At 42.3% G+C, this 25557-nt stretch overlaps 1 protein-coding gene across 1 annotated transcript; it reads right to left on the bottom strand.

Moving 5' to 3' along the window:
* Positions 1-2405: 2405 nt before the first annotated feature.
* Csta (cystatin A) lies at positions 2406-11008 on the bottom strand. The gene is made up of 3 exons (XM_008842935.2): positions 10938-11008; positions 4598-4699; positions 2406-2531 (listed from the first exon to the last, which is right to left on the bottom strand). Exons 1-3 carry the CDS (start codon positions 11001-11003, stop codon positions 2406-2408), a joined length of 294 nt encoding a protein of 97 aa, XP_008841157.1. The 5' UTR covers positions 11004-11008.
* Between the last annotated feature and the right edge of the window lie 14549 nt (positions 11009-25557).

Genomic DNA, 25557 nt, shown 5'->3' with positions numbered 1-25557 from the left:
CACCCACATGGTGACTAACAATGGTCCATAACTCCAGTTCCAGGGGATCCAACACCTTCTCTGACCTCCAAGGGCATTGCACGACACAGGTGCACTTACACATATGCAGGCAATACATTCATACGCATAAAAAAGAAGCAAAAAATATGATCCAGCAAATCTGCATCCTTATATTTACCTGAAAGAGTTCCAATCAGTGCTCCAAAGAGGTAAGTGTGTATCTGTATGCTCTGAGGCACTATTCACAAGTGTCTATCAGCAAATAAATAGCTAAAGAAAATGTGGTATGGGTACTAGATGGGATACTGTTCAGTCTTTAAAAAGGTAGAAATTCTGTCATGTGTGACAATGTGGGTGGACCTAGAGGACACAGTGCTAGGTGAAATAAGCCAACCTGAAAGACAGACTTACCTGGGGAACAACTGAACACATAGATGCAGTGCAGTGTGACTACCTAAGCCAAGGATGGTGGGAACAGGGAGGCCATGACCAAAGTACAGCGCCTCAGCTTGGTAGGAGGAAGAAGCTGCTCAAGAAAGCATCGCACATGTTGAGTCTAGTAATTGACTGCGTTATAATATTATTAAAGGAACAAATCTCAAGTGTTTCATTAAATGTCAAATATTTGAAGTGAGGAGTGGACTAATGAACTTGACTTAATCATCCCGCACTGTATTCAGAGCCATAACACTACTTTGTACCCCATAAATACATACAATTATAAATTTCAAATAATATGAAAATGTGAGCCAGGCATAGTAATAGACGCCTGTAATCTTGCCTGGACTGGAAACTGAGACAGGAGGATTATGAGTTAGAGGCCAGCCCAGGCTACATAGTGAATTCAACCTGGGCTATATAGAACAAACAAAACTATTATAAAACTATCATAAAAGCATTAATCACAAATATATTTAGTGAATAAGATAGAAACTATCCCAGTAAATATAAAAAGGAGTAAAATGATGTTGCCTGGTCTAACATGGATGAACCTTGAAAAGAATGTGCTAAGTGAAAGAAGTCAATTAAAAAAGATCTAGGGGCTGGAGAGATGGCTCAGTGGTTAAGAACACTGACTGTTCTTCCAGAAGACCCGGGTTCGAATCCCAGCACCCACATGGCAGCTAACAACGGTCTGTAACTCCAGTTCCAGGGGATCCAACAACCTCTTCTGACCTTCACGGTCATTGCATGACACGGTTGCATTTACCTACATGCACACAATACACGCATACACATAAAAATAATAAAATTTTAAAAAAGAAGTATAAAAAGATCTAATATATGATTCCATGTGTGTATACATACATGTATATGAAGTATCTAGAATAGGCAAATCTAGACAGAAAGGGAAATTAGTGGCTATTTGGAAATGAAGGATTAGGGGAAGTGGAGGAAGAAAGACAGGACAGCTGCAGGATATGGGACATTGTGAGGAGCTGAAAATATGGAGCTGGCATAGTGATGTCTGTACACATTTGTGAGTATACAAAAGGACCCTGAACTGTACACTGGAAATGAGCGAAGTGGATGGCATGTAAAACTTTCAAGGAAACTATTTAAGAAATAGGCGTGAGGTGGCTCAGTGTGTAAGGGCACTTGCTGGCAAGGCCGACTACCTGAGTTCGATTGGGACCAGGTGGTGGAATCAGAGAACTGATTTCCACAAGCTGACCTCTGACCTCCATGTGTGCTCTGACTCCCCCCCCCCCTCAAACACACACACACACACGATGAAAATTAAATGAAACACATGGTATGGGCCTAAACATTTTATGATAAAGGGCATTATTAGGACAACGTGGGTGGTGTCTGGGGATGAGATGCCAGCAGGACTTCAGTGTTCACCTGATTTCAATGGTTATTTTTCAGTCGTGCTTGTTAGTGGAAAATGTGCACGACTGTTTGACAGTTGCACCAGCACGCATCCGGTAGTGGGGAATCACTGGAGGTAACTGACTTTCAAGTATCTATGGGAAAACAGATTGTGCAGCTTTTATGTAAGTTTACTATTGTTTCAAGATGTATCTTGAAAAATTCTGATTTAATTTTCACAAATATGAGGGTGCAGATAACATGTTGGATTCCAAACAATCACAGGGAGCATCCCTGCCAATCACTGGGCTAGCCTGCGCACTGAGCTAGCCTATGTTCAGGGAATGGGAAACTCTAACTTTTAGCCAATTGTACTGGGCCTGATTAGTTTTTATAAGGTTTCCAATTGACAATCTTTTGCCCAGAATTTCTGCTATAAAGCAAAAACACTGATTTTTGAGAGAGAAAGGTCATTTAAATACAACAAATAAGCAATCATGGAAGAAAAAAACTATCTGAGGAAGAAAGTTTATTGATAAACTGCATTGTTTTTACAGTGAGAGGAAACAGACCACTTTTGGAGTATGCCACTAAAAGTAGGTGAGCTCATCATCCTTGGTTTTGTTCGTCTGGCAGCCACCAAATACCAAATCATTTTGTCCAGAAAGACCGATGAAGATTTTCAGGTGTATGTACTGATCACCAGCTACACACATCTGGAAGGTATAAAAAAGAAAGAAAAAGATTTATTCCTATGTATGTTGTAGGAAAGGTCTACTCTCCTATAAAGACGAGTGTGGTAAGTCTTTCTGGGCCTGTGCTTCTGGCCCTAGGCAAGCATTCGTGAGCTTGGCTTCCATCATCCCATCACTTATTTTATAAGAAAGAGCAGGTAACTGCATGGCAGGAAGTGTTATTTCCTAGATTTATTTTATTGTATATTTTCTTACAAACTGGGCATGCATGACAGCCTGAGAGGTGCAATTTATTTTCACAGATGCCCAGAGCAGGATAGAAGACATCCTGTATTTTTAGTGATTCTGTTTCCTGACATCTAAATTGGGAAATTTCATTTGCCATAAACGTTGATAAGGGGGAAGAAAGTCAGAATTTCTTTAGAAAACTTGGACTGTAAGTCCCATATCTATTTTGTATTAGAATCTATTTTTCTAAATCCCATTGGTTATTTGGGAGCTGAGCAGGGTTGAAGGTGTCTTGCCTCCCCAGGTCCAGGTGATAGTTTGGATGTGAATCCAGGACCTGAAACATCATAAAAAATTGTCACTTTGCTTTTTGGTTGGGACAATAAAAGCTTTGTGTTGTATACTATATATTGTGCTCTGATGTCCCTTCCTATCCTAATTTAAAAATGCTACTTATCAAAGTTTACTATTATATGATGACACTATGGCAAGAATCATATAATAATATGTGCGCACCTATGTTTATGAGCATGTGTATGCATGAATGTGCATGCATGAGTGAGTGAGTGTGTGTGTGTGTGTGTGTGTGTGTGTGTGTGATTACATTGACTTCTTATCATAGGCCTGAAAAAAAAAGGGGAACTGTATCAACTTTAAAGAGGCCAGAAGTAGATTAAAAGAGATTAATTTTCTGGAGCTGGGGATGTAGTTCAGTTTGTAGAGTGTTTGCCTAGCATGCACGAGGCCCTAGATTTGGTTACCAGTACCACAAGAACCAAATGGTGCATGCCTATAATCCTCAAGATTATTTTTGCTGCGTACATTAAGAAATTATAGCTTAAGTAGTTCATTATTTGTTAAAGAGAAATAATGCAACTGTGCCCTGGTGAGATGGTTGAGTAGGCATATACATTTGAATATCTATCTGTTACTGTTTTTAATTAGAACCACTCTGTTTAATACACAAGGGCAATAATGGTAGTACATATCCACAAGTGACTTGTTGGATTGGTTCTTCCTTGAAAACATCAAAAGAACATCAAAAATGTTTTCCTCTGTTAGAACTCAGTGCATCATTTAATATTTATTTATCTATTAACTGTGTGTGTGTGTGTGTGTGTGTGTGTGTGTGTGTACATGCAATTGTGACATGACATGCTAGTGGAAGAGGACAGCTTGCAGGACTCAGTTCTCTCCTTCTACCATGTGGGTCCCAGGGTTCAAACTCAGGTGGTCAGGCTTGGTGGCAAGTGCCTTTACCTGCTGAGCCATCTCGCCAACCCAATTTAATTTTTTATACAGTGATAACATTTATTTTTAAAATACTTTAAATAGTGCTTTACGCTGTACTTAGAATGGCATAAGTTGTATTTACTTGAGTTGTAAAAAGAATTATTTAAATTATATTAATAAAAACCTTTATTTAAGGGACAAAAGTGGTTTAAATTATGTTCTTACCTAATGATTCAAATCATTCTTTAAACCCACTTAATTTGGACACAGAATTGTGAGGTCTGAGGTGGAGTAAATTCTAAGACACTGTCTGGTCAACCCCACATCCTCCACATACACCTTACATAAATACTCATGACTACAAACCAGGTAAGCACTAAACTGCTATGCAGTCTTTTTCTACCCAGTTTCCACAAATTAAGACTCACTGTAAGAGAACTTTCTAAATTCACAAGGGAAAAAAACAAAACAAAGCAATAAATATCACATCATCTGCCAAATTTGAGACTCTTCCATTTAAAAAGTATCAAGCTTGTGTCTGAATCAAAAACAACCAGAAGAGATGAAGGTATAGTCAGGGAAATAGGACTCATCACATCAAATGCTAAGCAGAGTTGAAGTCTAACCTTGATGAAATAATTAATTCCAGCAACAACTTGAGTTTTGTACTCTACAGCTTTGTATTCTTCATAAGTCTGGTTCGTTTGCTCCTCAACTTGGGCTTTAACCTTAAAAGGAGAAAAGAAGAAATATTGTTAAAGCTGTATTGGATTCTGTTTAAATGACTGACAAATCTGAAAGTCCTCAGAGATGCTAATAAAGCCTGGTCTGGTCGTGCACACCTACAATCCCAGCCTGTGGAGGCTGAGGCAGAGGGGTCTAAACAGGTTCAAGGCCAGCCTGGGCTACACAGTGAATTCCAAGACAGTTTGGGCTACAGAATGAGACCGTGTCTCAAAACAAAACAAAACAAAACAAAACAAAAACAAAACAAGCAAACAGAATGCTGATAAAACCCACGAGCTGTTGTCAGCATTTCCATAGATGATACATCTTTAAGAATGGTACATGGGTTAAAAAGTCAAATTACATGGCTCTAGGCTGAATTAACATCAAATCAGTATAGTATTACCATATAGTCAGAAGGAGAAAACTGACTCCTGCAAGTTGTCCTTTGACCACCATAGACATGCACAGGCACATGCACATAGACACATAAATAAATAAATAAATAAATAAATAAATAAATAAATAAATAAATAAATAAAATAAATAAATAAATAATAAAAAATAAAAAGTAAGGGCTGGCGAAGTAGCTCAGTGGTTAAGAGTGCATACTGCTCTTGCAGAAAGGGCTGTCTAGGGCTAGGGGAGGAGTTAGTTCAACAGGGGCTTAGCCAGATGCCAGAGAGTAGGAAGTGAGACTTTTCTGCTTGGGGAACCAGAAGGGGACAGAAGGGACAGAAAAACTGACAGAAAAACTGAGGAGAGAGTAGGTATAGGTTTCTAGAAAAAGTATCCCTGGGGTCCTGACTTAAGCAAGCTTCCTGCAGTCTGTGGCATCCTGGAGGAGGAAGCCAGTAGGTGTGATCCCTAAACAGGATTGGCAAATCAGAGCTCAAAGGATCATGGGAATCAGGGTGGAGGAGGGTGTGAAGCACAGATGGGTAACCAAAAGGGCCCAGGCAAGTTCTCCTGAAGATGGGAGGGTAGGTGCCCAAAGACAGTGGTGTAGCTGAGTGGTGGGTACTTGGGGGGTGAGGCACTAGTGCAATGGGAGACATGACCCAGCAGGAGGCTTAGGTCTGAGACAGGAACATATATCTGTGGATGAGGTGAATGAGAGCTGTGATATGATTAGCCTAGGATGGTGTCAGGTGTGTTCATGAGATGCTTTATGGTATCCTGGCCAACGGAACTCAAGCTTAGTGTGTTTGCCAGGAATGGTACTCAGCAATCAGGTTTCTGATGTGAGGGGCTGTGTCCAATGTTTCTTAAAATAATCATTAGCTGGGTGTGGTGACACATGCCTTTAATCCCAGCACTTGGAAGGCAGAGGCAGGCGAATCTCTGAGAGTTCAAGGCCAGCCTGGTCTACATAGTGAGTTCCAGGACAGCTGGGGCCATAGGGAGACCTTGTCTCAACAAGACCAAAAACAAAACAAAATAATCATTAAAATAACATTTCCTTCCTCCACATAAACATGGTTGGAATTCTCATCGCAGAGTACTCGCATAGAAGATGATCAATATGCAGCCATGATCTGGAGGCCCTTGCTGTTGGGGACATATGTTTATTTGGTTTTTCATTGTGTATTGCATAGTATGGTTTTTCATGGATGGAACTGTGTATGGTTCTTTATTTTGTTAGGTGACTTTCTATGTATTTTGTAAACGTCACTGAGGGCAGGAACTATTTTATGTCCTCTTCTCTTGATTAGGAGTTCAGATAGTATTGTCTACACACATAATCAACATTTTCTTTTTATTTTACTTGTTTTTACACCGTTATTTTTGTGGTGTGTGTGTGTGTGTGTGCATGCGTGTGTGTGTGTGTGTGTGTGCATGCATGCACATGCTCCATGGCATTTAAGTGTGGAGGTCAGAGAACAACTTGTGAGAGTCCGTTCTTCCTTTCATCATTCGGGGTCCTGGGATCAAACTCAGGTCATCAGCCTTGATGGTAAGCACCTTTATCCACTGAGCCATCTCATTGGTTCCATCAATGTTTCTGAATAACAAGACTGTGATTATTTTCCTTGGGGACTACTTACTTCCCCAAATAGGAAAGACCCTCAAGTGATACAGAGAATTTGGAGGAGGAGACATGTTCTAAGCATACTCTGCCCCCGAATACTTTGAGCATCCTTTAGTGCTGAACTACGGCAATGACCCATTCCTTTGTTTCTGACCTCATCTAACATCCCTCTTCCTCTTTGATGTCAAATTCCTGGGACCCCCAAGCAGGTACATTGTTGTATGATACTTTTCCCTCTCTAAGTGGTGACCCTTCTTCCCCTGACCTCCTTCCCCTCCTTCTTAGGGGTTTCCTCCTTCTTGTCACTTCAGTGAGACACTCTGATGGACAGAGTTTTCTAAGAACATTTCAACACTGAAGGTTTTGTTTTGTTTTGTTTTTTGTCTATTTGAGACATGGTCTCCCTGTAGCCCCAGCTGACCTGGCACTCACTATGTAGACCAGGCTGGAATTAAAACTCACAAGTGCTGGAATTAAAGGTGTGCGCCACCACGCCCAGCAACACTGGAGGTTTATTATTTTTATTTTTTTATTTTAATTTGTATGTGTATGAGTGTCATGCCTGAATGGATGTAAGTGCACCCATGTCATGTAGTGCCCGAGGAGGTCCGAAGAGGGTGTCAGATCCCCTGGAACTGAAGCTACAGGCAATTGTTAGCTACCATGAAGGTGTTGGGATTTGAACATAGGTCTTCTGCAAGATCAGTCAGTGCTCTTAACCACTAGTACCAACACTGAGGTTTTAAAAACAGAAATATATTTAATTTTTGTTTTGTTTTCTAAGACATGATCTCCCTGTAGCCCCAGCTGGCTTGGAACTCCCTATTTAGACCAAGCTGGCCTTGATCTCAGAGATCCTCCTGCCTCTACCTTCCCAGTGCTGGGATCAAAGGTGTACACTACCACGCCTGACAGAAATGTATTTAAAAATTTAAGGAATAAAAGTACCAAGTAAATGACAGGTAGTGGAGGTCTTCCCTGGGGCCCCTCAAATCATTCTAGGGCTATGATGACCATTACCTACCCTCTTGGCTGACCCTGTGTGTAGACCCAACCAATTCAATAATCCTGGAGGAGCTAATTCAATTTCCTGATTTAGCAAGTACTTTTAAAAATATCTACTTCCTGGGCTTGCTTAGAGGGGGAATGACTGATATAACTGATAAAAAAGTGCTTCCTTCTCTGTCTGCCAAATCTCATCTGGGAACTGTCCCCTAAGGCTGCAGAGAGGGCAGGTAAGTGATGACTGGGAGTTTGACTCAGCACTTGTCCTCTGAGAGTAAATAGACTGACAGCAATGTCCAATGTCATTGAGTCCCAAACCCCTGATTATGAAAAAGCACTTAATTAGGTTTTATTTTGAATTGCACCCTAGATACCTTGACTACACTGTTAACTCCTGAGGAGCAGAGGCCCTATCTCACCACCTTATGTAGCTTCTGCCACATTTAGCTCAATGCTAGCCATCTAAAAGACTCAGAAAATACCCTATCATGACATGCATCAGGCAGGGGCTTCCAGAGAAGGTAAGTCTGCCATCCCCAGCTCCCCAACTTCACAAAGCTTCCCTGTGTACTGATACCATGTGGTGGAAAGGATGATGGGGAAGGGGGTGCAAAATCTGGAGGAGGGCTAATTTCTTAACTGGATGACTCTTAATCATTTTGAATCCTGATTTCATCATATAAAAGTTGGACATAATGCCCTGCCTGCCCTAGGGCTATGAAGATCAAATAGAGGTTAAGTCTTTTAAAACAGCATAGGTCCTTTGGGGTAAGGTAGCCTTGTTAGTATCTAGTTCATTCTATCTCTCTGACAACGGTGGAGATGAGTAATTAAAGAACATGCTTCTAGACTAATAGCTGGACATGATCCACAGATGGTGTCATTAACAAGGAAAAGCCTTCTGGTAGATTCTTAATTAAAAGAATTATATGGGGTTGGAGAGATGGCTCAGTGGTTAAGGGGATTGACTGCTCTTGCAGAGGACTCAGGACTCATATATAAAATAAAAATAAATAAATAAAATCAGAACTCTAGCTAACCAGGTGACAGGTTTCTATAGTTCTCTGTGGTTCCCTGTATAGCCCCTTGCAGCTCTGGTTCCTGGAGAGCCTCAGGGAGACTTTTCAGGTTGGGGGATATTTTTGGCTAAAGCAAACAATAAGGGGATGCCTGATGTATTTTCAAAACCATTTTATGTATATTATTTTAGCCCTTTTAGCTCTGAGAGTTGGGGAGCAAGATGTGTTAGTTTTTTCTTATAAATGAAGCTAAGAATTTTAAAATAACATTTCTGATTAACTTATTTTTATTTTATGTATAAGAGTGTTTTGCTTGCATGTAAGTACACTCATGTGTGCAGTGCTTATGGAGGCCAGAAGAGGGTGTCAGATTCCCTGGAACTGGAGTTAAAGATGGTTGTTAGGCCAAATGTGGGTGTTGGGATTTGAACCCGGGTCTGTGCAAGAGCAGCCAGTGCTCTTAACCACTGAGCCAGCTTTTCAGCACATGAAACTGAGAACTTTTACTTGGTACCCTATTTTTAAAGCCTTAGGTCCTGCAGGCCTCTGAGGATACTAGATATCTGGTTTGAAGTATGGGTGGCTACAACAGCAGCTCCTGACAACCTAGTAGAAAATGCGGACTCACAGGCCCATCCAGCCTCCTCAGACCTGCATTTTATCAGGAACAACAGGTGACTCATGTACATATTCAAGTTTGAGAACATTTGAGCCTGATGCAAGGATTCTAATGAGGGTATTAAAGACAATATTATCTTCTTTGAAAATAAAGCACTCGAAGATATTTATTGAAACAAACTTATGAATGAGAATATTTAGCCTTAAATATTTGGCCACTGAATTTCAGGTGGTCTCCTCTAGACTGTTCAGTGCCCTAAACATAAGGAATCCCACCTCTTCTACTCACTGGCCATGCCTGGTTCGGTGGCTCATGCCTGTGATCCCAGCATTTGGGAGGAAGGAGGAGTGGCATAGTTTGAGGCCATCCTGGGCTATGTACGTAGTGAGTACTAGACCAGCATGGAATACAGAGCAAGACTATGTTTCAAGAAAAGAAAGAAAGGAAGGGAGAAAGGGAAGGAGTAAGGGAGGGAAGGAGGGAGAGGGAGGAAGAAAGGGAGAGAGAGAAAGAGAGAGAAAGAAAAGAAAAAACAGCAAGCAAAGCTGATCTGCTCTGCCACGTCATTAAATGATGTTTCAGAGAGAAAACAAGAAGGAAGGAGAGAAGAAAATGAAGCAACAACTGAAAGCCTGCACCCATCATTTGCATGTATTTTCCCTTGACAAAACATGCAACATAATCTATTTTTATCGTGTGAGTGCTAGTTAGGCAATATTTAAAAAGATGTGCTAACTTATTAAAAACATTGAGCTTGGGGCTGGAGAGATGGTTCAGAGCACTGGCTGTTCTTGCAGAGGACCCAGGTTTGGTTCCCAGCTCTCACAAGGAGGCTAACAACTGCCCATTACACCAGCTCTAGGGGACCTGACACCCTCTTTGGACCTCCATGAGTATTGCACACATGGGTGCACATACGTACATGCAGGCAAAACACTTATACACATAAAATAAATAAAACAAAACACTGAGCTTGCTTTTTACTGCCATCCATTAGGTGGCCAAAACATGCTGGAGTCACCCACAGCTCTATTACTTCAGTTCTTTACAACTTTAATCACCCTCTACTGAAAAATGAAAATATTCTCCATTTAGGCAGATGTGAAGGAACGTTATAATTGACACCTTTACTGTATTGTTTGCTACCCCATTTATAAACATCTCTGCAGTGTATTCAAAGTCTAGTTCATGGAATTGGTAACACCTTAGACTCTCCTCACATACTGGCTTCAGTGAGTGAGCTTGGAAAAAATTCATGAATAACTGAATTAGTGCTTCTAGAATCATACATTTGAGTAAATGGTTTAGAGACGATCCAATACAAAGTCTTATTTAGAAAATGGAGAAACTGAGGCTGCACCGACCAAGGTGATCTGGTTTAGGTCACTCCTGAATTGCTGGCATTATTTGAGAGATTCTCTGAGAGACTTAATACTTCATTGTTAGCTACACAACCACACATTTCCCTATGCTCCCGTGTTTATACTTAATACACGGCTGTATTATGAACCAAATTATGAAAGTTTGATCTTTGGACCAAACTTTTCTGAAATGCATCGACTCACCTTATTAGCCATCTCCTGGATTTCCGGAGTGGCTGGCTTGGCCTTTGACAAACCTCCAGGGACCATTCTGGAGCTCTGCTTCCTTGCTGGGCAGGATGCTGGAGAGAAGTGATGAGGCAAGGCTGGAGACTCAGGTTTTAAAGGTGTCCATAAACTCCGCCTAGCCAAGGTGTTATATCCCATCGTGAACAGACAGGCTGGAAAAGCAAGTGTGGCCCAGGGCAGTTTGTCTGCCTTCCTTAGAAGAAGCTGACTGGAGTTGGGGAGTGGGGCCCGGGAGGGGCGGTGTGAACACATGGGCGCGCCCCATTTATATCCTGTTTGTCACCTGAGTAGTGAGCTTATAGCCACAGTTTCCACACATATTTTAAACCTCCAACACAACTTTTTTTTTTTTTTTTTTTTTTTTTTGTCTTTTTGAAGCAGGGTCTCCCTGTAGGCCCAGCTGTCCTGGAACTTACTATGTAGACCAGGCTGGTCTTGAACTCACAGAGATCCACCTGCCTCTGCCTCCCAAGTGCTGGGACTACAGGCGTGCGCCACCACACCCGGCTCCAACACAACTTTTAAAAGGAATACTTAATAGTGCCCAAACTGATTGCTTAGAAATTATTTGACTTTATAAAGACAATAAGAGGGTCACTATGGAGGACTTTGGCCGGATATGTACACTTCATTTTTATTTTCAATTTCTAGAATGTTTGCACAGAACTACAAAGACTAAAATAACAAACATCTTTATTCTTGCTTCTGTTTTTGCTTCTTCCTCTACCTCCCCTGCCTCCCCTGCCCTGGCTGCCCCCCTCCCCCACTTCTTTTTCAGACAGGATTTCATGCATCCCAGGTTGGCCTCAAACTTTCTTTGGACCTTGAACTTCTGCTCCCCCTGCCTCTATCTCCTGAGCGCTGGGATTAGTGGCCTATATCATGTCCATTTTCTGTGGTACTGGGGGTTAGACCCAGGATTTTGTGCATGCCAGGTGTGCCCTCTTCCAACTAAGCTATGTCTCAGTTCCAAACGTTTATAGTTCTCTCACTCAAAACATTTTGTGTTGTTTCTTGTCTATTTTTGTAATTTGTTGTTTTTGTTTCATTTTGTTTGAGGCAGGGTCTTACTATATTGCTCAAACTGGCCTAGAACTTACATGTAGCCAAGGCTGGCCTAGAAGTCATGGTCCTCCTGAGTACTGTACAGAACACACCACTCCTGGTCTTGTAGTAGTTGTTAATATTACAGGTATAGAGGAAGTCCCCCACCCCCACTTTGTCTTCAGAACTGAGTCACATTGTAAGTTCTGGATCCCAATAGCCCATTTTTATAACTCTTACTAAATTGCATGCTAACCACATATTCTGTGTTATTTTTTTTCTTTTTTAGCATGTTTTTGAGTCTTTCCACACTGATAGGCAGATAGATCTATTTAGTTCCTTTAGTTGTTCTGTGCTAGGTCTTTTTATTGGCTCTGTGATATGCTATCCCACAGACTAAACACCCTGAGCCTTATTAATCAGGGTTCTAGTTATTTCCAGTGTTTCTTTTGTGTGTATGTGTGAGCTTCTTTCAGCAGCTAATATAGAAGCAAAACTGCTGTATGATATGAATATTTATTTATATCATTTTATTCAATTTGGGGACTATGAATACACACAAATGATAAAAGTGTTTAAAAGGAACCAAAGAGTTCACAATACAAGGAATTCTTCCCCAACTCAATTCCTCTGTCACATTAATTTTCTTATTGTTTGAGAATTTCATACATGCATATAATATGTTTTGATAAAACCCACTCCCCCATTCTCTCTCCTCCAGCACCTCCCCTTTTTCCTCGCAGATTCGTGTGTTTGTTTTTTAAAAACTCACTGAGGTCACTTAGCTCTGCTTTTATGTATATGGGTGTGGGGCCATCTATTGATCATGGGTAGCCTCTCAGGGGCCAAATCCTTGAAGAAAACTGACTCTCTGACCCCAACAGCCATCAATTGCCAATAGCTCCTCAGCTAGGTGTGGAACTTCATGAGCCCTTCCCTTATCCATGCTGGGATTGTGCCTGGCTTGATATTGTTCTTGGGCAGGGCTTCTATAGGGCCAGGGCAGGTCTATTTGTACAGGACCCTGGTAGTGTGGGCATTAAGACTGCCAATTAACAAGCGGAATCTCATGAAACTAAAAGCTTCTGCCACTTTTCCACTTTCCAGAAACAACTGCTGCTCCTAATTTGTTTTCTCCAGAGAAATTCTACACACACACACACACACACACACACACACACACACACACACGCACACGCATGCACGCACACCCTCCAGTACAGGGCACTGCCGTCATTCAGCCACTCAATCTGGAAGCCAGAAAGTCACGTTTTATTTTTTCATTTCCTAATTTGATCCATGAGAAAATTTTGCCCTTTTTAAATTTTTGTCTTTTTGAAACAGGGTCTCCCTATAGCCCCAGCTGGCCTGGAACTCATTATGTAGACCAGGCTGGCCTTAAACTCATGGGGATCCACCTGCTTCTGCCTTCCAAGTGCTGGGATTACAGGTGTGTGCCACTACGCCTGGCTAATTTTTCCCTTTCTAGTAAAAACCTGCTATGTGCCATTTGTTCTCTGTGTGTTGGTCAGGATGAGCTTTTGTAAACACAGATTAGGTATCATTACATTTCTGAATAAATCCCATGATTTTCTTTCCACTTATTTAAGAAGAAGAACCCGCCCCCCCAAAAAAAAACCAAGAGCAAATAAAGACACAAAATGAATTCCTTACAGTGAACTACTAGACTTTGCTTAACTGTTCAGCCTCAATGCACTTTCCCCTGTAGAGCATTCTGGCTTCACCCACTTCTAACAAGAAAAGTAAAGCTCTTCTTTATCCCAGACTCTGGGCACTTGCTGTTCTGTGAGACAGGAGCATTTCTTCTCAGGTTCTTCTTGTCCCTCCTCGCAGCAGAAGTCGCACATGCTAACAGAGGACTTCTCCCACCTCCCACTGGTCTCTAGTACATCACCATTATCAGATGTGCTATTCACAAACTATGCTTATATTTTTATATTCTTTTTTGCTTGGAATAACTGCTATATTCCCAGAGCCCAGAGTCTAGAATAATACTCAGGAGACAGTATGTGTTCAGCAAATCTCACTGAATGAATAGTAAAGTAATTGTTGACTTTCCGTCTCATGCCATTAAACACATGTAGACATTAGTACATATGGGGCAGCAGCTCTGGCCATTTTTCCTCATTCTTTTCCTGGACCTAGCACAAAGATCATCACTCAGTAAATGCTCAGTCAATATTGGTTGAATAAAGACACATACTCAAGCTTTCTATAGGGAATGGATTGTGGGTCTACCCAACAGAACCCCTCTCTAATGTGGAAAAGTGAGACCTGGAACTGTCTCCAGGACCCTGTGGTAAAGAAGAAGAGGCAGAGAAATGGGGCTCTCTCCAACTCTGTGTGCTTCAACTTGAGCAGATCTTATTTGTCTTATACACTGACATTCTACACAATTAGCTAGGAGGCCTGTAACCCCCTCACACACACTTCTTTTAAAGTAAAGCTGCCAATGTAGACTAAGCTCCTCTTCACACACGTGAAGAAAAACACTGAGGCCAAGAGACAGTGTCTGGCAGAGCTAGGCAGAGTCCAGGTCAACTGGCTCTGCTTTCTTCTGGACTCCTCATCTCAGGGGACCTCCTCGGGCCTGTCCAGAGAATGGTTGACAATGATCTGAGCAAAGTCTGTCTCTCTGTGTGCACCATGAGGGCATGGGGGCAATAGGACCCCTCTGGGAATGCCCCTTCGTCAATCAGCTTGGCCGTTGGCTATCTCCTGAACAGCTCTGAGCTCACAGGAGCATATCCACAGGAGCTGGGAAGCTCTAGCGTGCACACACTTGGGAAGGAAAAGGCTGGCAAATGGCAGTTACCATCCCATAGAGAGGCTCCTCCTGGGGAATTCTGAGGTAAGAGAATGATTCTTAGTCCCTCTCTCCCTGAGCAGTTGGTACATGTGCTAAAGCCAAGTTGTTCTCAGTTGCTGAGTAAAGTTTGCTTCTAGGCCATTTCCCTCAAAAATGCCACTTGGGTGGAGACCCCTAGGCTAGCCCACTAAAGCCCATTGACAGTACTGGCATCTATCTTGTGCAGGGAAGGGAGATCTTCCAGTCAACACATTGCTACTGCTTTTTCCCCCCACTGTACCCAGATGTACCGCACAGTTCAGAAAGTTGATGAATGCATGCAAAGTGCCACTGTTACTGCTTGAGAAATGGCTTGGGGCAAACCCTTAGAGGAGGAGATGGCTGAGTTGAGCCTTGGAGGCTAGCAACATAGTATCTATTACTGAGCTTCTCTAAGTGTCATTTAAAAACTGAAAACATGATTGTTTTGCTGAACTATAATTGACTTACAAGAAAAATGTTCATTTTGATAATTTCAACATAGATGCATACAGACTCCAAACTTTTCCATGTTTCTTCACAGGCTGTTTTTGTTTTTTGTTTTTTGTCTTTTTGAGACAGGATCTCCCTGTATTGGAACTTACTATGTAGACCAGGCTGGCCTCAAACTCACAAAGATCCGCTTGCCTCTGCCTCCCAAGTGCTTGGATTAAAGGCATGTGCCACCACACTTGGCCACATGCTGTTTTTAAAAATATTTATGTATTATTTCATGTGTATGTGTGTGTGTGCATGCATGCCATGGTACACAAGTAAATTTCAGAGGACAACTTTTGGGAATCTATTCTCTACTTCCTCAGTAAATAACAGGGATCAAATTCAGCTTGTCAGGTTTGCCTGCAAGCATTTTTGGGAGGTGGTGGGACCTTTCAGAGTTGGGGGCCTAGTAAGAGGAAATTAAGTCCCAAGAGACATATTCTTTTCAGATTTTTTTTTGTTTGTTTTTTGTTGCTGGTCTCCTTGTAGCCCTAGCTGGCTGGGAACTCATTATGTAGACCAGGCTGGCCTTAATCTCAGAGAGATCTGCCTGCCTCTGCCTCCCAATTAAAGGCATGTGGCATCAGGCCTGGCAGATTTACTTTTATTTTATTTTTATTCATTTTTAAATTTATGTATATGTGTGTGTGGGTATGCCACATACATGTGGCATACCCACGCAGGCCAGAAGAAGGTGTCATATCCTCCGAAGCTGGAGTTTTCTGCAGTTGTCAACTATCTAATGTAGGTATTGGAAACCCAGCTAGGGTCCTCAGGAAGAGCAGCAAATGCTCTTAACTGCTCAGCCATCTCTCCAGCTCCAAGGGCCACACTTTTGAAGAGGATTTGGGACACCCCCCCCTACCCTCTGTGCTGCTTGGTCACCATGAAGTCAACAGGTGCTTCCTCCATGTACTCCTGCCATGATCCACTGAGCAGTCACTGGCCCAAAGCAACTTGGCCAAGTGGCTTGCACTGAGAATCTTGAAATGATGTGCTGGAATAAGCTTTTTGTCCTTTTAACTTGATTATCTCGTGCATTTTATCATGGTGACGAAAGGCTCACTAACACTGTGTGTATCAAGTATGTCCTGTCAGGCTACAGCTTGCCTTCTTATTTTTGCCTTCTTGTTTTTGATGAGAAGAAATTTATAATTCTGATGAAGTTTATTTATTTTTTCCTTTCATGGTTATTGTATGTTATGCTTTAAAAATATTTTCTGTGGGGAATGGTTTCAGCCTGTGCTAACTTCACCATGAACCAGACTCAGAGGAAATGAACTCAGATTACTGGAGTCAAGTGTCTGTCTAACGCTTGCCAACAGCCAAAGTCACCTGCACTCAAGGCAGAAAGCATCATCAATGCAAACTCACCCAACGCTCCTGCTAGGACAGGAATTCCAGGGTTTGTGAATCTGTGATGCAGGCATGTGGTACACATTATCAATCAACAAAACTGAAGACTATCTTATTATGACAATAGCTCAAATTGTAGAAATGTGGTCTTTTAACCTCCTAGGTATCACCGTACTTACCTGATTTCTCCATCCCATTTGTTAAAATTGTCATGGAGGAGAGACTCAACATGCACATCTTTCACAACATGAGCTACAGATGAAAAAAAAAATCACATGGATATCTGTAGTTTGACTGCAGTAAGTGCAGAGGGATGAAGAAATATCATGGCGAAATCTTATGCATGAGGTGAACAATGTGATTTGGGAATTGAGCGTTAACAACATGAATCTCAACACTTAGGCAATTGCTTCACCTTTTTACACGTAGAGCAGGTGTTTTCTTGATTCAGGTTAAACCACAAGCATCTCCTCTTCTTACACAGCCTCCTAAGACCATCCCTCCCCATTCCCACAGTCTAAAGTTGGCGAGGATGACCGTTTAGGAGCTTCTTCTCAGGGGAGGAGGCAGTTTTAAAATGTGGAGAAAACAATGTTGGATCAAATCTAGAGAAGAGTTGAAAACATAAAAGATATATCTAATTATTCCTGAGTATTTATATTAATTTTTTTCTAGACCACATTGTTTATACTCAGTTCAGAGACTTATATATTAAATCTTCTTTAGCAATTATTCTTCATGGGGTAGAAGTTTTTTTTCTAAGTATAAAATACAGTCAGAATTAACTCCTTATATTCAATCTCAAGGTATTCTGGGTACATGGACATTCCTAGACAAAAATTTTCCTCACTTCTCTGACCTTGGGAAATTCCTGAAACTTCAAGAACAACTTTTCTATTGCAAAAAGTAACCAGTATTGTAGACAAGCAAGACAAAACAATTTGTCTACAGAGGGCTCTGGTTTTTCTTTTAAATATGTAGCTTCTAAAGGGCTAAAAGTTGAGGCCCTAAGAAGCTGAGTCACAAACCTCTACAGTGGAAGGCTTGGATGTTACAGTGGGTTAGAGGTGGGCTGCACTGGGGGAAGGAAGGGACTAGGCTGTGGTGGGCTCTGGACTGACTAACTTTAGAGAGCTATTTGTAGATGTATGGAGAGTGTGGATGGAACACCGTAGCTAAAGTCAGCGTGTCCTGTGGCTGTGCCCACCCCAGGGCACCTCTCTGAATGCTGGGACACAAAGGGTGAGGGATGACAGCAAGGTTTAGAAATTTGTAGAGTCATTACACGGTCATATATTTTCTTTAAAAATTATTTTATTTATTTATTTACTTAATTGCATGTGTGCCACGGAGTACAGAGTGAGTGTGGAGGTCAGAGGACAACTTTTGAGAGTCAGTTCTTTCCTTCTACTATGTGGGTTCTAGAGATAGAACCCAGGTCCTCAGGCTTGGCAACAAGCACTTTTACCTGCTGAGCCATCTTGTTGGTCCAAACATTTTCAATCATAAAAATTTTCATCAACTCTTCTCCCCCCCAAATTTTTCATCAACCCAAAACTTATTTCAGAATGCAAGTTATGACTCAAAATGGAGTCATTTTTGCCAGACCCTAAACAAATAAATAAATAATTGAGGCTGGGAGACTCTGTAGGAAGGAATCTCAGTCTTAGGTCTAATAACAACAATTATTCCCAGAAGACAGTGCCAGAACCATAACTTTGTCCAGAGGCCACTGTAAAGTTCCTTTTGCAAGGACTTCTGTTCAATGAGTGCCCTTCTGACCTTCCAGTGCCAACCTGTTACTGATCCTTGTAACCAAGAATTATTGCTTCAGAATAATTTATGTAATCCTCCCCACTTTGCCTTTAAAATTTCCCTCTTACTCCCACCTCCTTGAAAATACTGGGTTTACTATGGTATGTCTCCCTCTTCCTAACTTAGGTCAATATGAGTGCAATAGTAATTCTTTTCTTCCTCCTTTTCTACAGGATAAAGTAGCCAGTAATTTCAATAACCCCACTGGCTTCTGAGTACCCTCCAAACAATGCATAGAAGTGTGTATAAGCTCAGGTCTTGACTCAATAGCCTGGTCTGTGAGTTGAGGTGTGGTTTTGTCAAGTAAAGAGAGATGGAGGAGAGCCAACCCACACTGGATATTCATCAAGCGACCTGGTGTACTGAAGTTGAATCAGCCAATTTTTAAGATTAATGCAAAATGACAGGGTGGAGTTGTGTTCTGGAACCAACTTTGTTGGCTCTATCACTGGAAGACAATTGTAAATTTGCCAGACACAAGCACCTCCCAACATATGTCATCTTATGCCTTGGAAAAAGTAGGCCAAAAGATTTGTATATGAATATAAGGAAAACACTCAAGGGCTTCTTTTTAAAAAATATTTTTAAAGATGTGGGTCCCAGGGATTGAACCCTGGTCATCGGGCTTGGAGACAGCTGCCTTTATCTATGGAACCATCTTACCAGCCTCGATAAATGTTAATTTATGAGTTTGGTTTTGATGTGGATCAATTATGTCTGGGACTGCCTACACCAGAGCCAGCTGGGTCGCTGGCTCAAGGCACACTCCTGAGTTCCATTCCTGCTGCTGAATTACTCTAGTGGTGAGCTTTAGAATCCATATTTCATCTCCACAATATGGTAGGCTAACAAGACCTGCATAAGGACAAGACCAGTTGTCATGCCAATGTAGCTGGGGAAATTTCACAGGGTCCCACCTCAAGATGACGAGCTACAGACTGTCAAAGGATAGGAGGGAGGGAGAATCCATTTTCTCTAGGAATGAGCTCCCTGATAGGTTAGTGATAGAATATGTGAATTTCAGGAGAGCCATAAGCTTCATTAGAGGAGGCCATAAAGACATAAATTCCTTAGAGTGGCTAACTGGCCCTAAATCAGGGGTCTGGCCTTGCTCAAGCCTTATCAACTGGTCACTCCCTGGACTGAGAGAGACTGTTTGTGGAGCCCACCTGTCTCCTTTAGTGCTATGGATAACTCATCTGCCTGCCTGAGCAAATAATCTTCAGAAAAGAGACAGGCACGGAGTTAACTCTCGCAGCTGTGTACAGCAGAGTTCCTACAGAAGACCAGACTGCTCCCTCTTCAGAGTGCAGATAATCATTCCTTGAGGAGCAGCTTTTATTAGCCCTTTGCTGGGTTTCCAGAATCAAGGGTACTCATTCCTTGCCTGTTATAGGTCTGGCTCTGACTCTTATTTCTAAACTTTAAACTCCTTCCTTTTGATGCCCTCCTAAATCTAACAGTTATCTAATCCCAAGTGGGCAGCCCTAAACACAAGTACACATGAGCACCACTAAATGAACTCAGTGCATTACATATACACATGTATATTTATAAATGTATGTACGTATATGTAACAATAATCAAAGAAGAGGACAAGAAATTGAGGGGTGGGAGGACATGGGAGGAGTTGGAAGGGAAGCGGGAGGGGTGAAAATGATGTAAATACAATAATCATGTACGAAATTCTCAAAAAATAAATATAATAAAAAATAGTCATTAAAATATTGAAATTTCCTATAAACTGATTAAAAACAATTAAAATAATCCCCTCAAAGAATCTGTATTTCAAAAAAGTTTCCTTGTGATTCTTATATGCATTAAATTTAGAAGCCCAGTAACTCATAATTTGGCCTCCTAAGTCTATAGAGGTAGAAAGGCAGTGAAAAGGTAGAAACCAGGAGAGTAGTTCATTGTTAGAAAGATGCCATTTCTACAAAGAGAAAACATGTGTAAGAAACCCAAGGAAAGAGCTAAAGCAGATGCTGGCCCTGTGTGCCACTCATAGTGAGAGGATGTAGGTCCATTCTGGGTTCCTGTGATGGGCCCTGCCTTCCAGTGTTTGTCCTAGCCCAATGCCATGTCCCAGATCCCAGCCGAGGATTCTGTACCCAGGTGGAGTTTTGTAATCAACAGGATGTAAAAAAAAATGGTCATAGGATGGCCACATTGTTGGGCCATGTTGTAAAATACAATTAAAAATAAATTTAAACACCCAAGCTATTCAATGTGTCTGCACAGCTTGTGCCCCATATGCCCACAGTCTCTTCTGCGTCATTTCCATTCTAACCTTTCAAGTGGTGCTTTTCTCATTCTCTGACCCAACTACTGGGGAGAAAAAAAATGCAGAGTTAGATATTAAAATGTCTCTTTCTTTATATCCATATTGCATTCTTGCAGGGAGCCTTGTAAAGACCAACAACGTTTGCCTTCCAAATCTTACCTGGCACTAATGGGATGAAGTCTTGGCATAATCCCTCAGAGATGCTAGGAACCTCTGACTCCAAAGCTATTGCATAGATCCCCGGGGCACATTGCCAGGAATTGCTCAAGTGCACTGACAGGTCCGAATTCACAAGCTCTTTCAAACTCACCCCTCTTGCCCCATTCTTCAGCAAAGCTTTCATCACTCCCTACTCACCCTTGCTCACGCCTCCTGGATGCATCCCACCCACCTAGCTCCTCCTGAAAACCATGCTGGTTCTCACACACCTAAAAATGGATATTGCTGCATGGCATGGGTACCTCCTGTCATCTATCAAATCCCTTCAAAATAATGAGAATCATGCTCAAGTATTCAAGGGTCATTTGAACCAGCCATCCCTCAGAAATCCCCTCCATCTGGGTCTTAGTGTGTCTCACCTCCTCTTCAGTTCCACCTTTGCCCACCCCCTGTACACATATTGCCCAAGGACAAGGATAGCTTCTTTCCTCTCTCCATCAATCTCCATCCTCTTCTGCTTTCAAAACCCACACGGCCCAGAACCTTCTCTGGTTCCCCTCTCTTGTCTTGCAGCACACATGCCTGTTACCTTATCCATTCCATCTATATTTTTGTTTGTTTACATGTGTATCTCCCCTAGGATCTGACTGTAATCTCTTCTATACAGACTGTTGTCTTGGCTGTTACCTCTCATATCTCCTAGATCATCAACACCAGAATTGCCAGCAAATATGTGAGCAAATTCATAGACCTTACCCTGTCCTGTGGGAGAAGGTAACAAGCAGGCTGTGGAGATGTTTGGAGTCCTGGGAAGTCACTGTATGAGCATGTCTTAGTCAAACTTTCCATTTTACAGTTGAGAAAACCTAGAATCAGTTTTAAATTATGGCATTTTTTCACAATGTAGGAAAATTTAATACTACTATATAAACAACATTATTTATATCAGAAATCACTAGGACTGTAGGAAACCGGGATGACATGCTTTAGGATGATATAGATCTGAAATTTTAAGATCAGGCTACAATCTCTGCTGAAGGGAGGGACGCTGAAAACAGTAGCCCTCAAATCCCTGTCTTGAAGAACACTGCAAGACTAGCAGGAGAAAAGTGTCTGGTCAAAAGTTTAAGCTCCTTGCTCTGAGGGAAAGCATCTTAGTCAACAGCCCTTAGTCTACCTCCTTTGTCTGAACAAATAACTCTTAGCTATCACTAGCTAAAAGAATAGGCCAGGTTAAAAGTTTACTCCTGGGCTAAAAGCTAACAGTTTACTATGCTTTCAGCCCTAAGAAAGAAAACATTGTGGCCAATAAAGTACCAGATAGGCACTGGTAACCCTGAATAAAAGTTCAAACATCCTGCTTTACAAACAGCTCCTAGCTGGCACCAGCTGAAAGCTATATGTCCTGTTTCTTGTCTAATTATGCCCTATAATTTTGTATGTAACTGCCAAGCCCCATGTGACTACCAGTTCCTTATAATGTATAAAAACCTTCTGAATTTTTTGGTAAAGGGTTTGTTACCAGACCCAAAATCCCCAGGGTCTTCACCCTGCACCTCCGATCCATCATCTCAGAGAGGGGTCCTCCATAGGGTGGCCACTGAATAGGACAGTGGCATTTTTCACAAATATAAATTAATTACTGTTTAGTCAGCAGGTTTTACAAGTCTGAAATTGTCTATCTGTCCCCAAATGTGTGGGGCACAGGTGAACTAAAGCATTGTGGACCCTTGGCATGGCTCTCCTCACCCAACACAGCTGGTCTCAGACCAGCCAGAAGACCACAGGTGCTGGGCCTAGACCACTGCCCCTGATGACAAGTGAGTCTTGTTCTCACAACACTTGTCAGAGAACTGAAACTAGACTTGGCTGCCAATTAGTTATTCATTAATTTTTTTAAAGTCTTTCTATGTAGTTACAGTTGGCCTGCAATTCCCTATGTAGCCCAAGGTGATTTTCAACTTGAAGCACTCCTCCTGCCTCAGTCCCTGCTGCCCTTCAAGTGCTAAGATTACAGACATGTGCCACCATGCCCAATTTAGCTCCAAGTCTAAATAATCTTTTAATGATCCAAAACAAAGAAAACACAGCTGGGAGGCCTGGGGTTTGAGGTTGTTTGCCTGACAGTCATCTGGGCCCAGGTTCTCTGCATGCTTACTGGAGGCTGCTGGGAATGCCTGGACTATGTAATTTTTAATTAAAAAAAAATTTTTTTTTTGGTCTTTTTGAGACAGGGTCTCTCTACGGCCCCAGCTGTCCTGGAACTCACTATGTAGACCAGGCTGGCCTTGAATTCACAGCGATCTGCCTGCCTCTGCCGCCCAAGTGCTGGGATTAAAGGCGTGCACAATTAAAAATTTTTTATTTTTATTGTATGTATGTGAGTGTCTTGCCTGCATGTAAGTGCATCACATGCATGCAATGCTGGTGGAAGCCAGAAGAGGGTGTTGGATCCCATGGAACTGGAGTTATAGATGGTTGTTAGCCCCCATGTGGGTGCTGGGAACTGAACTCAAGTCCTCTGCAAGAGCAGCCAGTGCTCTTAACTGCTGAGCCATCTCTCCAGCTCCTTATAGGTGAGAAGTTTGTCAGTCTGTCTACCAGGTATTACCAGGGTGTCCTAGTTTGTCTCTCCATTGCTGTGACAAAACACTCTGACCGCAACCAACTTGGGGAGGAAAGGGTTTATTCAGCTTACATCTCCCAGGTTGCAGTTCATCAGGGAGCCCAAGGTAGGAACTCAGGGCAGGAACCTGGAGGAAGGAGCTGGAGCACAGGCCATGGAGGAATGCTGCTTACTGGCTTGCTCCCCTGGCCCCTGCTCAGCCTGCTTTCTTATGCAACACAGGCCCCAGGGGTGGCACCACCCACAGTGGGCTGGGCCCTCCCACATCACTCATCAAGAAGATGCCCCTCAGACATGGCCACAGGCCAGTCCAATAGAGGCAGCTCCCCAATTGAGGCTCCCTCAACCCAGGTGTGTCAAGTTGACACTAAAGCTATCCAGCACACAAGGGTTTGCTGATTTGATATAAGCCAGTACCTTCATGTAGTTCCTTTATCTCTCTGATCAACTGCTCCTTTGTCTATAAACTGAAGATAATGATAACTACTTTACAGGGCTGTGGGTATTACATGGAAAATGCATGTATTGGCTTGGGTCCACCATACATATGACCAGCATTACACAAATGGAAAATAGCCCTAGTTTCATTTCCAGGTAACTTGTTATTTGTTGTTTTGAGACAGGTTCTAGCCCTGAACTTGCTATGCAGCTGGTGCTGGTCTCAAACCCCCGATCCTCCTGGCCTCTCAAGTTTTACAAATGTGCAGTACCATGTCTGGCTCATTTAAAAATATTTTAAAATGGCAGTGACCGTTCTCACATTTTGCATCTCCATGCATAAGGAGAAATGAAGAAAGTAAAACAGGGCAGAAGGGTGCACTTGAGGTTTTATGTTTTGAATTTTTGGTTTCTTTGCTTTTATAGTTGTCTTTTGGAGACACGGTCTCACGGTAGTCCCAGCTGACCTGGACGCACTACAGAGAACAGTCTGGCCTGGATCTCATAGAGATCCTCCTGTCTCTGCCTCCTGAGTGCTGAGATTAAAGGTGTACCACCAATGCCCAGCTTATTTCTTAGCTTTTTTTTAAAATTTTATTTTTATTTTATGTGTATTGCCTGCATGTAGGTAAGTGCACCCGTGTCATGCAATGCCCATGGAGGTCAGAAGAGGCTGTTGGATCCCCTGGGACTGGAGTTCTAGACAGTTAGCTACCATGTGGGTGCTGGGATTCGAACCCAGGTCTTCTGCAAGAACAACCTCTGAGCCATCTCTCCTTTCCATCCATTCTAAAGAAAGGCTGTCATTGTACAGCCCTGTCTGGCCTGAAACTCACTGTGTAGACCAGGCTGGCCTCAAACTCACAGAGGTCTGCCTGCCTCTGCCTCCCAAGTGCTGGAACTAATGGTGTGTATCACTACACACCAGGCTCGTTTTGAACTTTTGGTTGATTTTTAATACTTGAAGTAGGTGAGATAAAATGTAACCAGAACAGGCTGAGTTCCTAGGTCCCTCTTTCTTCTTTCCTTTCCTGATATAAGATGTGGTCCTCAGAGAGGGTGCTGGGTGGTGCTAGGTGATCTCTCTGTGCCCTGCCTCTCAAGAAAGGAAGTAACCCAATTAAAAGATGGTCTAAGGAGCTGAACAGAGAGTTCTCAAAAGAAGATGGCTAAGAAGCATCTTAAAGGGTGTTCACCAGGCATGGTGGCCCACACCTTTAATCCCAGCACTTGGGAGGCAGAGGCAGGGGGCTCTCTGTGGGTTCAAGGCCAGCCTGGTCTACATAGTGAGTTCCAGGACAGTTGGCTACAGGGAGAATCTGTCTCAAAAAGAACCCCTCCTAAAAAAAGTTGTTCAAAATCACTAGTAATTAGGGAAATGCAAATTAAAACCAGTTTAAGATTTCATCTTACCCTAGTCAGACTGGCTAAGATCAAGATAACAAATGACACCAAATGTTGGAGAGGATTTGGGGAAAGGGGAACACTCATCCACTGCTTGTGGGAT

This window comes from Nannospalax galili, unplaced genomic scaffold (genome assembly GCF_000622305.1).
Source record: "Nannospalax galili isolate Female #2095 unplaced genomic scaffold, S.galili_v1.0 scaffold18, whole genome shotgun sequence".
NCBI classification, from domain to species: domain Eukaryota; kingdom Metazoa; phylum Chordata; class Mammalia; order Rodentia; family Spalacidae; genus Nannospalax; species Nannospalax galili.
This window is presented reverse-complemented; position numbering and strand designations above follow the sequence as displayed.